At 38.3% G+C, this 12370-nt stretch overlaps 1 protein-coding gene across 3 annotated transcripts in view; it reads left to right on the top strand.

The window, feature by feature from the left end:
- Positions 1-12370, top strand: part of ndst2.L (N-deacetylase/N-sulfotransferase (heparan glucosaminyl) 2 L homeolog) — a 114265-nt gene that overhangs the window by 77993 nt on the left and 23902 nt on the right. For all 3 annotated transcript variants that reach the window (XM_018225440.2, XM_018225438.2, XM_041568853.1), the window contains 2 exons: positions 3712-3897; positions 4869-4997. In XM_018225440.2, the coding sequence (XP_018080929.1) occupies positions 3712-3897; positions 4869-4997 (315 nt within the window). The remainder of the gene's footprint in view (positions 1-3711; positions 3898-4868; positions 4998-12370) is intronic.

Genomic DNA, 12370 nt, shown 5'->3' with positions numbered 1-12370 from the left:
AGTTCATTCATCACTTTTAGACACCTTTTTTGACCTTCCTCTGGATAAGAGGTAGGACATGTCAACCCAAAAAATAATTTTTGCCTGATAAAAGAAAACCTAATTCTAAGCAATTCTGCAATATACATTCATTACAAATTTTCTAAGGTTTTGACGTTATAGAACCCACATTTTAAGTTATTCAGGGGACCAGGAAAACATCTAAAATGTAAAATCGGGGACATGTGTTAAAGTAACTTTTTTTTCAAATACAGGATATAAGCACAGGAGTCAGTTTTACTTTGAGGTACAATAATTACTGTGTTAATAACGAGGGTTAAGCATTGCAGCGTTAAGGTTACACTATTGGGGGGCATGTGCAAGGCCTCTCTGTCAGTCACATAAACAACCTAAAGCTGGCCATAGATGTTGAGATTTTTAAAAGATCCAATCGTCACCATGAGACCACGATTATCTCGGAACGATCGTATGATCGTACGAATTGTCCATCAATTAAAAAGACCAATTTGCCAGGAAAACAAAGGGGAGCTGCCTGCTTGGCCCTGCAAACATAGATAGATTGCACTGGGACCGATAAAGATTTTTTTACCTGGCCAATCAATTTACTGACAGATGTCGGCCGAAAAATCGTAAGATGTTCGATCGTTCGAATCCCACTAACCGCACGATAATTTGGAAGGAATGGTCGGACTTCACTAAAATTGGTTGTTCGGCAAGAGACATTTTTGCGTCTATGGGGACCTTAAAGCAATAAGTGATTGGTGCAGGACTGTATAAGGGGCAGACTAATTTATATTGACTATTTACAGGCAGGACCATTGCAAAATATACATCTGGTTAGTATTTTAAACCTCATATTTTATAACATTCATAGAGGAAAAAAACTGATTTTAGGTACATCAGGATAAACTTTCTATGTAAAATCCGGGAAAACATTACTATGGGGCAAATTTATCAGGGATCAAATTTCGAATTTGAAAAACTTCGAAATTCGAATTCAAAAAGACCAACCGAAATTAAGTTGAAATCAAAATAGATCCCTGTTCGGCTAAATTCGAATCGTACGAATAGAAGTAATGGCACATTCGATCGATTTGAATCTCCGTTCCCCCCCACCCCCAAAAAAAAAAACATTTTTCCCCCCAAAAACGAAGCTTTCTGTGTGAGTGCCATCCCACCGATGATTTAGAGTCTATCCGGCAGGGAGGCAGTTCGGGGGATTAGTCATCTGAAGAAGAAGCAGTTTGTCGCTGGGCAACTAATCTCCCTCAGTGGCTTTGTGTGCCCATGCCCTTACAGAGCATTTGTTGGTTGGATGAGGTCAGTGACCCCCATTTGACAGCTGGAAAGAGTCAGAAGAAGGCAAATAATTCCAAAGCTTGGAACTATAGAATTACACATTCTATAACATACGAAAAGTAAAGGCTAACCTGCCCTTTAAGCAAATGCTGATTTCAATTGTTTTTAGAAATAACCTTTAAAACGTTTCTGCAGACAGAATGTGTTGCACTTTATAAGTCAAATACCAGAAATCCAGTTTTTTCAATGGCCACAATAGAAAATGTCCTTTCTGTTACCATTCTCACTCACTTCTTCACTTTTATATCATGTGGTCCCTTTCTCTCACTCTACTAGTTTGCTTTTCTTCCACTTTCTCATTTTTGCTGCTGATCTATCCTTGATCATCATAACCCCTTCCTTATTCTCACTTGTTCGTCATTACCCCATCCCTATTCAGGGGCCGAAGAGAATTCAAATTCAGGGCCAAGAGCCCAAATAATCTTGACTATTTCTGAGTATGTCCTCTGGATTATTTAATTGTTTCGCTAGCAGTAGCTGCACAGAGCCAGTTCCTGGCGGTTCAGCCTGTGTCTTTCTTATGTTCCCCATAGACGCGCCGATTCTTCTTGCCGAACGACCGATTTTAGGGAAGCCCCGACCAATCCTTCGAAATTATTGTGCGGTTAGTGGTATTTGAACGATCGTACATTTTGCGATTTTTCGGCCGACATCTGTCGGGAAATTGATCGGAGAGGTCAAAAAATCTTTGTCGGTCCCAGTGCAATCTATCTATGTTTGCAGGGCCAAGCAGGCAGCTCCCCTTTGTTTTCCTGGTAAATTGGTCTTTTTAGTTGATGGTAAATTCGTACGATTGTTCTGAGAAAATCGTGGTCTCGCGATCAGGATCTGATCTTTTAAAAATCTCAACATCTGTGGCCAGCTTTACCCAAGTGATAACTTACTGAAGACTGGATGATTCCCAGCTTTCAAAGCCCTCCATTTTTTATGTATTCAGCCTGTCTTATTTCCTCTAGGCTCTTATTTTCCCTAGGCTCTGGAGGCTTGCCTTTGTGGACCATATGACAGGGTACCAAAACGGCTTTAGAGGGGCATTATCTTAAGAAGAGAACTGTAGGCTAATACATTGATAAGAGACTAGTGTCAGTTGAAGGTACTTTACAGGGAAAAAAAAGCAATAGCCTATTTCTGCTTTCCTTTGCTTGTCCTTTAAGGCTGAAAAGACAAATTATAGTAGATTTTGCAATAAAAATCCCTAAAGCTTGAACAAGTGAGTTAATAGCTGTTTTTTGTTTTACATTTACATTATATGTTGCATATTTATTATGCTGTGTAATAAATAAATAAATATAGTGGAATAATTTGCTACACATTGCCAGGCATCGGCGTATTATAAAAAAAAAAGAAAAAAAAAAAGGTTTTTGTTTGAGCAACTTCCACCAGAACTTACAAAGGTCTGAAGCAGTGTACAATAAGCGGCAAATCTGATGTCCACATGGTGTCAATAAAGCACACCTTAAAAAGTTCATTTATTTTACGCAGCTTTGTACATCGTTTTTTCGGTAAATTTTGTTTTACAGTGTAATAAATTGGCCCCTTAGTGTATAAACTGAGCAGAAACATTGCTATGATGCACATGAACACACAATTAAAATACCTAAATCTTAGCTGGCTTTTTTATTTTTATTTTTTTAAAGGTTGGTGATGAAAAAAATGAACCCAAAAGTCTAGTCTCATAATTGAAGCCACAATTCATCATGTCTGTGTGTTCAACATGAGTGACTCCAAAGTGTGTTTCCAGTCTAGCGATGTGGAACTTTAATAAAGACCTTACTACCCCTGTTGAGCTGTGACCACACATGAACAAATGATTGTGCCTGGTCATTAGTCATTGTGAACCTGACCACACAATGGAGTGCTGGAGTTTATTAAACCAGCACTCTCTTTTTAGAAAGTAAACACTTGGCCCTGTGCTTGCACAAGGCACGTTCCCAACAACCCTCAGATATTTTGGCAATTGAAATGTTATGGAACAGCGATGACTTTGAGTTCCTTCCTGAAAACAGCTTTATAAATTCCAGGAATAATTGGAGAATTAGCCTGTTTATTTGATTACAATGGATAATGCACTTTCAAGGTACTTAAAAAATGAAAACTAAGTGACAAATTATCCCACAAACATCTGTCTTAGCTGGTGGTCTGTCCCAACTTGTCACAAGGCAATAGCTGCTGGCTTCTTGTGCTCCTAGCTTTTGAAACCCCATCATGCCTTTGCTTATCTTTGAGTCGCTTCTTTACCTCTGTTAATCTTCTAATTAATATGTTAACAAGGTACATACACTTGAAAAGTTGATCATATAGTTTTAAAAAACAAACAAAAAAAAAAAACATTTATTTGTTTGCTTATTACAGGAGCATGGTATCCCTATAGATTTAGGGTATGCTGTGGCACCTCATCACTCAGGTGTGTACCCAATCCACAGCCAACTCTACGAAGCCTGGAAATCCATATGGAACATCCAGGTAACCAGTACAGAAGAGTATCCACACTTAAGGCCAGCACGCTTCCGGAGAGGTTTTATTCACGACAATATTATGGTAAGGAAACTTGACCTTTAACACCTGAAGTGGAACAGCTTATTGTTTAAATGCAGTAATTCACAAGTTAAAGGAGTCCTTGTCAATAAATTATTTTCACACATCATTGAGGGTTTATTGACAGTGATGATTTCATTGCATTCCTTTCACATCATTGTCATTGTACTATATGAACAGGCTTTTTATTATGTCCTTTAATTTACATTTATTTATTAAACTAACATAAAATAACCAATACAATGTTTGTATTCTTTCATCTTATTTGCCCATTTTTTAATTTTTATAGAGCCATTTCTCAGGAACTCCAGTCATATACTATATTTAACCATAATTTATTGCCAATCTACATCTGATACAGCATAATATTCCAAAAATCACAGTGGAATTATTTAATTAATGTATAGCAGAATTGGTAGAATCCATGGCTCTATAGCAAACAAAATCTTACCTAACTTGCATTTTAACATTAGATATGAATGTAAATAATAGCACTGTCTGTGGATTAAATCTTGTCACGTTCAGCTGTCTAGAACTAGTCACTCAAGATTTTGGGGCAAATTTAAATTGTGATCACAGTTTTCCCTGCAATTCTGTTTTTTAAAATGTCGGCACATTTTAGGATATCATTTATTTATTTTAACAGATTATGAAAAAAAAGCTATTGCAATAAATAATTGAACGCGGTGTCCTAGTTTTAACCACAATTTGCAGATATATTGGCAGACTGACCCGAATTCTGGATTTAGTTCATTCATGTTATGAGGGAATTCTTGGGATCTAAAGATTTCCAGATATATTGCCTTTCCCTGATTTGGTTCACCATACACAAACATTTAAACATGAGATTAGACCCAATTGGAATGTTTTGCCACCAATATAAATTTATACTGTTTAGTTACTATAAAGTAAAAAAAAAAAAAAAACTGTACTCTTAATGCTAACAATCTGTTCAATCTCTTCTCTGTCCATAGGTTTTACCACGACAGACTTGTGGACTTTTCACTCACACCATTTTCTACAATGAATACCCTGGTGGCTCAAAAGAACTTGACAAATCCATCCGTGGTGGTGAACTTTTCCTGACTGTTCTACTCAACCCAGTAAGAACTAGAACATTACCTCTCGTTCTATTTACTTTATATCCATGGAAAACAATCTGTGGTGGGTAAATAAAGAAATGAAGGGGAAAAAATTTAATGGAATGCTTAGCTGATGCATCCATCCAGTATAAATATGCCATTGTTGTACTTTGCAAGAATAACCCTGCTAAAAAATTCATTTCTGAAGTGTTAACTTGTGGGTATAATTGGCATGAAGCTGAATATGTTATGCACGTGATAATCTATGTGCTACTAACACATTGTCTTTAAAAATGGATGATAAACATGGATGTGGGGTTCGATTTTAAGAATGCTTGAGCCTTCGGGTACTAAAACCAGGCAAGAGTTCCTTAACTCTCACGTGATTTCTTTCTTCGAATACCTTGGCATACTGCCGACTACATTTTTTTCCCCCTGACCAAAATATAACCAAAAAGGTTTTAGGTGCCATGATTTTTATTTGTTTTGAAAATCACACTTAGGTTGAAATAAAAAAAAAAAACCTGCTCGGTAGGAGCAAAGGAAGAGTTTAGGAACTCTTGCCAGCTTTTAGTACCCAAAGGTTTGAGCATTCTTAAGTAAGCCCCTTTTTTGGGGAGATGATAGCGATATTGGATCTCTTATAGGCAATGCTTGGGGCCAAGGGTTTTCCCATATATGTGTTTTTTTCCATAACGTAGAACACCATGCTTCAAGGCATGCAAAGACCCCCAGTAGATTGTTTTGCCATTAACATTGATTTATTCTAGCTTAGTTACCGTACAAAGCAATGGGAAGTGGTACTGGAACATTTTTGATTGGTCTGGATAACTTGTTTACGGATAATAGATCCCATACTTGTATTCGCATGTAAGCGTTAAGTCACAGGTAGTATTTTGATTGATGCTACTTGTGGTAGAAAACAGTATCTAATTATATAGCTTCTCAGGTTCTTCAGCTACTGCAGAAGTCCAGAAGGATTTTGGAAATTGTACACCTGACCATCACATATGGGGTGTCAACACACACACACACACACACACACACACACACACACACACACACACACACACACACACACACACACACACACACACACACACACACACACACACACACACACACACACACACACACACACACACACACACACACACACACACACACACACACACACACACACACACACACACACACACACACACACACACACACACACACACACACACACACACACACACACACACACACTTTTTCTATCAGACTTTCTATAAACACTTCTAGATGTCTCAATGATGTAGGTGTTGCTAAATGAGAATTTTCTGGTGTAACGGTATTTTAGAAGAGCCATTCTGCATGTAATTTATTGTGCTCTAGTCAAGGAATAAGTTCATAGCGATGTGGAAGATTGTTGGGATCATTGCTAAAAGTCATTTATGTTCAGTACATAAAATGTGTAATAATATGGCCCCTGAAACTTCACATTTCATTTTCACTGAGAATTTAGTGGGAAGTCTCATGGGTATATCAGTCTCAGTTGTTTGAGTTTGACACTGATAGTTAAACAATTGATTTACCTGCAGGGATTCATTCTGTTTATCCACGGTAGTGTCAATATAACTCCCAAGCACAGGAAACGCTTTTGCCTCACCCAAGACTTCATTTATCATCTGTAATGTACTTCTCAAACTCTTTGCATAAACCTTACTTTCTATGTATTGTTACACTTCACCATAGATCTAACTCTGACATTTTTAGCTTGTACACAGATTCCTATATTTGTGAGTGAATGACTATATCAACAATTTACACAGACATTCTGCACTGTATTTAGCCTAATATTACACAAGGGATATAGATATATATATATATATATATATATATATATATATATATATATATATATATATATATATATATATATATATATATATATATATATATATATATATATATATATATATATATATATATTATACTTGTTTGCTGTGGAATGATCATGACACATGACACGCTAGGTAGCATAGTTTGGTCAGGTTTAGGCCAGCTACTGGGATCAATTAGCCATATGCCTGACTGCTGTCTGAGCACCTTAAAGGGGTTGTTCTAATTAACATTTAGTATGATGTAGAGAGTGGCATCATGAGACAATTGGCAATTAGTTCTCATGTTTTTGTTCAGCAGCTCTCCAGTTTAAATTCAGCCATCTTGTTGCTAGCGTCCAAATTACCCTAGCTACCATGCATTGATTTGAATAAAAGACTGGAATATGAATAGGAGAGGCCTGGATAAAAAGTAGCAATAACATTGTAGCTTTACAAAATATTTGTTATTTGAAACTCGGTCAATGACCCACATTTGAAATTTGGAAAGAGTCAGAAGAAGGCAGCAAATAATTAAAAAACTATACAAAAAATAAAAAATGCCGGCCAGTTGAAAAGTTGCTTAGACATAGCCATTGTATAACTTAAAGGTGAACTAACCCTTTAATGTCACGAGGTGTCTGGAGATCAATTAAATGCACTGACCACTTTAAGCCTTGGGGGTAACAGCAACTTTTTGCCTTAGACCATAATAGTTTGTACAACTTCAACTCAATATTTAGTCAATACTAGGAAATATACATATAAAATATGAACACTAAAAAATAAACTAGTTAAAGGATGTTTGAGCTTGTGTTTTTACTTCACTTATTGTAACCATAATCACCTTTAACCATAATCACCTTTTTAATCTATTAGTCCATACCAAAGCATTGTTGCCTACGTATATGACCACGATAATACAACAAACAGAAGTCATTTTCACTTTTAAACATTATACTGTTATCTTTGCATAAATGTGCCACATAATATACCCTTATGGGTGAGGACAGTACACTCAAATGATGGCTTATGTCACATGCTTTATATAACCTGCTTTCTTTCATTCTGCTCAAGCAGAGCAGACTGGTAAGTTATAGTAATTATACACAATTGGACGGTTGCTAATAATTCTATGGGAATTGCCTTGAGCTTACTGTTACTGAAATATTGCCTATATATCCATTGTACCTGTCCATCCTTAGGCCTCAGAGGCTGTAACAGACAAGGTATTTGGTACAACCACATTTATGGAAAGGTGAGTTAGTCAAAATAATGGAATTATTTTTATGTCTTCATCTGTACTCGGACAGCAGTATATTTAAAGGGGTTGTTCGCCAATATTCAAAACAATTATTCAAAAACATATTTTTTAAAAAAATCTAATTTAAGGGCAGAGACGGGCTCAGATTCTGGAAGGTTAGTCGCCCAGCGACAAATCTCCTCTTCTTCAGGGCGACTAATCTTCCTGAACTGCCCCCCCCGCAGGCTAGAATGTAAATCACCAGCGGCATGGAAATTGGTGCGTTTCGTTTTCTAAAGTCATCCGAAGTTGCCTCATGAGGAAACTTCGGGCAACTTCAGAAAACTAAGCGCTCCAGATGCCATCCTGCCGGCGATTGGTTATTTCATATGATCTTTGTTTCGTAGCATTTAATTATTAACTCACTCTACACTGCAAGTGTAACAAATGGAGTAGGATTTTTAGAGACCAGTGACTGTTTATTTTATGCTTTAATAATCTGCCAACGTACATTTAAAGGGGAACGACACAAAAACATAACTTAAGCTTTTTGAAAAGTAAACATAATTTCAAGCAACTTTGCAATATACATCATTTAAAAAATATTCATGATTCCCTAAGCCTAGCCCCCTGCTCTCCTGCTGATCTCTCTAACTACTTTGCTGGGCTGGCTGACTACTGTTACTTTGTATCAACAGCCAGTTGGCCTGCATCCTCCAAACCCCACAATTCCCTGCACACGTGATTTCAATAAGGAAAGGAACATCACAGTGCAATGCATTGTGGGTTATGGAGTTCCTGCATGCTGTCTGTACACTATGGAGTAGTTGTTACAATTTGTAACATCAGTGTTTAAGTTCCTCCTTCTCTGCCAGGATTTCAAATAATGCAGAAACTGTTAAACAGCTGGATTTCAGCATAGAAAATGAAATGTAATTTATTAAATTTTTGAAGAAACAGGCAACTGTGATGGATATATTAGGGGTTTCTGTGATATGTGGGCCTCTTTATCAAATTTTGGTTTGGAAGCCGGAGTTCCCCTTAAAAGGGGACGAGAGCTGGAAGATTAAATGGGGGGGGGGGGTTGGAACTACAGATAAATCCAAATTTGCTGGAAAATACATCGCTGGTAAGTTTGTAATACTGGCTGTGGTTGCTGATTCACTAACTAGGCCAATGAATTACCGTTCAGGTGTCAATCCTAATTTGGTCTGTAACTCTCTGCATCAGGCATAATTTCAGATTTTGAAGAGCATTAATTTCATAATTGTCACAATTACTGATAAGCAGGTTATAGATTTAGCAGATTTAAAGGAAAACTATACCCCCCAAACAATGTAGGTCTCTATTAAAAGATACTGAGTAAAACAGCTCATGTGTAAAACCCTGCTTCATGTAAATGAACCATTATCATAATAATATACTTTTTTAGTAGTATGTGCCATTGGGTAATCATAAATAGAAAATTGCCATTTTAAAAAATAAGGGCCGCCCCCTGAGATCGTAAGATTCTCTGTGTACACATACAAACCACATGTAAGGTCACATGAGCCAATTAACAGACAGAGTTCTGCCTTTTGCTTCCTCACTTCTTCCTGTTACAGTTAGTGTTGTAGTATTTCTGGTCAGGTGATCTCTGAGGCAGCACAGATAGAGTCACGAAATGGTGGTTCAAGGCAAGAGATGTAAAAGGGCAATATTTATGTAAATATATATTCCAGTTTGGTAAGATTCTTTAATATGTCATTCAATTTGATATAAACTAACTGTTGCTTAAGTATTCATTTTGGGGGTATAGTTTTCCTTTAATCTTGATTAGAATGCAGAATGTGAATATGCAGTGGCAAGATTCCAGCTCTCATGTGAGGCTCTTTCAATAAGGACTGCGGTAAACAGTCTAATAGGCACAGAGTTTCCAAATTGGCACTGAAAGCCGATTTAACTTCTTTTAATGTCTGTGTTATTTTTTGCAGTATTTCTGGGCTTTCTGTGGAACTCGGTTTGTAGGGGCCTGACCATTGCAGCTGTATTCTGCATTGCCCTGGAATGTAAACCATGCAGGCTTTTTTAAGGAGAAGGAACAGTTAAAACTAAGTAAGCCTTATCAGAAAGGTCCACCTAAATACACCAGTAAACCCTCAAAGTAGTGCTGCTCTGAGTCCTATGTCAAAAGAAACACTGCATTTCTTTCCTTGTATTGTGAACACATGGGCTTCTGTATCAGACTTCCTGCCTTCAGCTTAAACCTCCTTGCCCTGGGCGTGAGCATGCTCTGTTTGCTCCTCTTTCTCCCCCCCTTCTCTGCTGTAATCTGAGCCCAGAGCTATAAGTGAGCAGGGAGAGACTCAGGCAGGAAGTGATGTCACACCAAGATAATACTGCAGCTGCTATCCTAAACAAACAGAGAGCTTCTAGAGCGTTTTACTCAGGTATGGTAAAACATTCTATAGAATAAATATAGTATTCTAACTTCAACTATTGCAGCAAATCTATTGGCAATAAAATGCCTCTGTAGCTTTCCTTCTCCTTTAAGGAACAGTTTCTATGTTTCCACGTCCGTACAACATATTCAGTGACTGGTAATGTGAGTGGGACCTCATCAACCCACTCCCCTCTTATAGTGCATCTTTATGTTCCAGGGGATGATGGTTAATACAGGTATGTGAGCTATTATCCAGAATGTTTTGAACCTGCGTTTTACAGATAATGGATCTTTCTGTAATTTGGATATTCATACTAACCGTCTACTAGAAAATCATGTAAACAATTAGTAACCCCCACTATGCTGGTTTTGCCTCGAATAAGAATTAATTATATCTTAGTTCGGATCAAGTACAAGCTACTGTTTTAGTATTATAAAGAAAAAGGAAATCATTTTTAAAAATTGGGATTATTTGGATAAAATGGCATCCATGGCAGACATCTTTCCCATAATTCGGAGCTTTCTGGATAACAGGTTTCCAGGTAACCGACCCCAAGCCTCCTTGTGCCGCTGCCAATACAAGAAAACTAATGTATTTTATTTAAGATAACAAAAAAGCAGAATAAAGACCTACCTGACCAAAAATTGGCCAGATATTGATCAGACTGGTTTAAAAATGTGACTGTATCAGCTTGTTTTTGTGGTCCTCACCCTGACGACGTGTATCCCCTTCATTGTAATCTGATTGTTTAGCCCTCAAGGTGGACATATCTATTATACATCCTAGCAACTTTGCTATCAGTCATCATTATTTATTTTTTTTTTTAATTATTTGCCTTCCTCCTCTACATCCTTTCAGCTTCTTCATTGTGATCCGATCGCTTGGCCCTATGACATCAAGACGGGCATATCCAGGAAAGATCCCCTTGTTTGGTGACCTCTCCAAACATGCGGATCTTTCAATGTATGGCCAGCTTTAGTTTATATTGAAGTATGTCTGCACTGTGTATATTGCCACTTTGGCTAAGAGCACTTTGATTGTGGAGTACAGTAGAGGAAGCAGACCCTGCATTCACAGCTGGGCCCGGGGAACAGAGGGTCCGGACTGCGGGGTCTGTTTCCTCTATAGCTAATGAAAAAAAAAAAAACCTCCTCCCCATCCGCTCTCTTACTGGTGAGGAAAGGGGGAATCAAGTCGGGCAGGAGTGGGTGTGATGGAGACGGGACGGGGCAGAGGTGGGACAGGAAGTGGGTGGGAGGAAGGGGATCAGTAACTCTAGTTACGCCACTGATCAGTTACATCCAAGGTGATGTTTTGTAGCACAGAAACATGTCCATATAGGGAAGGCTTATGTGTTGGTGTGTGGTTCTTCCATTGGAGCCAGTGCTTCTATAACAGACCACCCAGCCATTGCAGTGAAAGGAAAGTGCTGTTAGTGATCACTTATCCAGAGCTGCTGCTGTGGGAAGTCTCCAGCTGTGTTGGGTGTGACACTTCTAATAGCACCCAGCCGCTGGATGGAGCGTCTAATCTCTCTCCGTACTGGGAGGTATCCCAAATTGAACATTATTTTCCGACATGCAGTTCATGCCTATAGGCAGAGCAGAAAGGGCTGATGGATTTCTTCCTCTTCCCCCTGTCACGCTGTTACCAAGGAGCCTTCTGTATGTAATTCCTGGGATGGCACAGCCACTGAAACATGTCGGACTTGTGTGGTGCTTGGCCCTGCTCCCAGCCACTCGCACTCTCCTTCCACCTCCCTCTGCGTGAAAGCAAATATTCAGCAAATATTCCCTGCTAGAGTTCCCTGTGAAGTCAACAAGTGTAGGAGGTCTGAGGTGAGGAGTTCAAGTCCCTGTGATGGAT

The sequence above is a fragment of the Xenopus laevis genome, chromosome 7L, assembly GCF_017654675.1.
Source record: "Xenopus laevis strain J_2021 chromosome 7L, Xenopus_laevis_v10.1, whole genome shotgun sequence".
NCBI lineage: Eukaryota > Metazoa > Chordata > Amphibia > Anura > Pipidae > Xenopus > Xenopus laevis.
This window is presented reverse-complemented; position numbering and strand designations above follow the sequence as displayed.